This window comes from Emiliania huxleyi, assembly GCF_000372725.1.
Source record: "Emiliania huxleyi CCMP1516 unplaced genomic scaffold EMIHUscaffold_5045, whole genome shotgun sequence".
Taxonomy (NCBI): Eukaryota; Haptophyta; order Isochrysidales; family Noelaerhabdaceae; genus Emiliania; species Emiliania huxleyi.
Genome location: NW_005198210.1, coordinates 1 through 1,630, shown reverse-complemented (window position 1 = coordinate 1,630; position 1,630 = coordinate 1). Strand labels below are relative to the sequence as shown.

The window sequence follows — 1,630 nt, the reverse complement described above, 5'->3', positions numbered from 1 at the left end:
CCGTGTTTCTTGCCGATGCATACCGTTTGCATACGTTGCGTTGTGTCGCCGTGTGCGCGTACTGCATATGCACACCCTCTCGCAATGCATGTAACCTGGTTTGTGGAGCTCCCGCAACTGTCCTGACAGTCCTGACAGAGTCCTGACAGAGTCCTGACATAGAGGGAGCGGACCCTGAGTTGAGGAAATCGGGGGACGCGACCCACTTCGCCACAGACGGTCCCACGCCTCGCCGCTATGACGGGTAGACGACCGCGGCTCGTGTGCGTCTACCCGTCTTTGTCCGGAGTGAAAAGTCCAACGCGCTCGTCGGTGACGGCGTCCCCCGATTTCGCCGCGCTCGGCGAACCTCGACAGCGCTTTCGGTGGCATGCAGCTCTTTGCGCCTGAAGCCTGGAGAGCAGCTCCTCTGCTGCTCATACGCTCTGCACAGTTGGCACAGCCTACTGTGCGGCTGCCACAGCTGTGACAGCGATGGGCTCGCCCTCACTGGCCCTCAGTCACTCGTGCTGCGGCTTGTGTGAGCGACACTGCTCGGCGACTGCCGGCACACTGTGAGACCATGGGTGTGAGGTAAAACCACGCTACCAGCGCTTGGTCACATCAGCCCTGAGGTCATATCCTTCTCCTCTGTTGATGGTAACACTTGTCTACTCGCTGGAGCCGAGCAGGAGGGCTTGGCGCACAACCCCTGTTCAACTCAGGGTCCGCACCCCGTAGTCCTGACAGAGTCCTGACAGAGTCCTGACAGAGTCCTGGCGGGGTCCTGACGGCGCACGGTCTTCACAGTGCTCACAAGTGCCTCCGAAGAGACTTCCACCTTCCTTCACTGCAACCCTCCTTCCCCTCCCCCCCAGCAGTGAATGATAGACGCCCAGCCCCCCTTTCGACCGTGCGCGCCCTCTGCGGAATCGTCCTGATGGGGCAGTCCTGACGCAAACTTGAGAGTCCTGACAAGCAAACTTGAGAGTCCTGACAGAAACTTGAGAGTCCTGACAGAACTTAGAGTCCTGACAGACAAAAGAAATCACGCTGGGTCTCGCGCCACTCGGCCGACCATGAAAGCGCACAAGCAAGAGAGGCGCGGCCATGGTGCAGGCAACGTTACAGCCGGCAACGTGCATAGGCAGCAAAGCTCGGCCACGACGTCCATGGCCCGCGCGCCCCCGATTTGCCACCGGCAACCTGCAGGCCAGCGCCGAGCAGCGGACGACGGCTGACCGACTGCTGACCGAGGCAGCGCCCACGGCAGCGCCCACGGCAGCGCCCACAGCAGCACCCACGGCAGCACCCACGGCAGCGCACACGGCTTGGCTGGCCATGTCAGCCGCGCAGGGACCCTCCCGCGGGTCCAACCCGAAGCGCTCGACCGCTCGACAGCGCAAGTCGGCAGACGGAGCGAGCCGCATAGCCCTCCAGTGCTCACCGCAGGATCATGTGTTGTCCCGTCACGGTGTATATACGGACGGCCCGAAGAGGCCAAAGCGGTATGGGCGCCATTAGGGGATTCCCCGGGTCGTAGCTAAAGTCCCATCCCAAGGGGGGGTGACCGCGCAAGTCGCGACTGAACGTGCTCGACTCAACGATGTAGTGCCAATGGCTGCAGGACATAGGCTATCCTCTAGAGTCC

At 62.1% G+C, this 1,630-nt stretch overlaps 1 protein-coding gene across 1 annotated transcript; it reads left to right on the top strand.

The window, feature by feature from the left end:
- Nucleotides 1–1,058: 1,058 nt before the first annotated feature.
- Nucleotides 1,059–1,522, top strand: EMIHUDRAFT_256619 (hypothetical protein; the record flags this gene model as incomplete). Its single annotated transcript, XM_005766609.1, has 3 exons — nt 1,059–1,118; nt 1,192–1,418; nt 1,504–1,522. 3 exons carry the CDS (start codon nt 1,059–1,061, stop codon nt 1,520–1,522), a joined length of 306 nt encoding a protein of 101 aa, XP_005766666.1.
- Nucleotides 1,523–1,630: the final 108 nt, after the last annotated feature.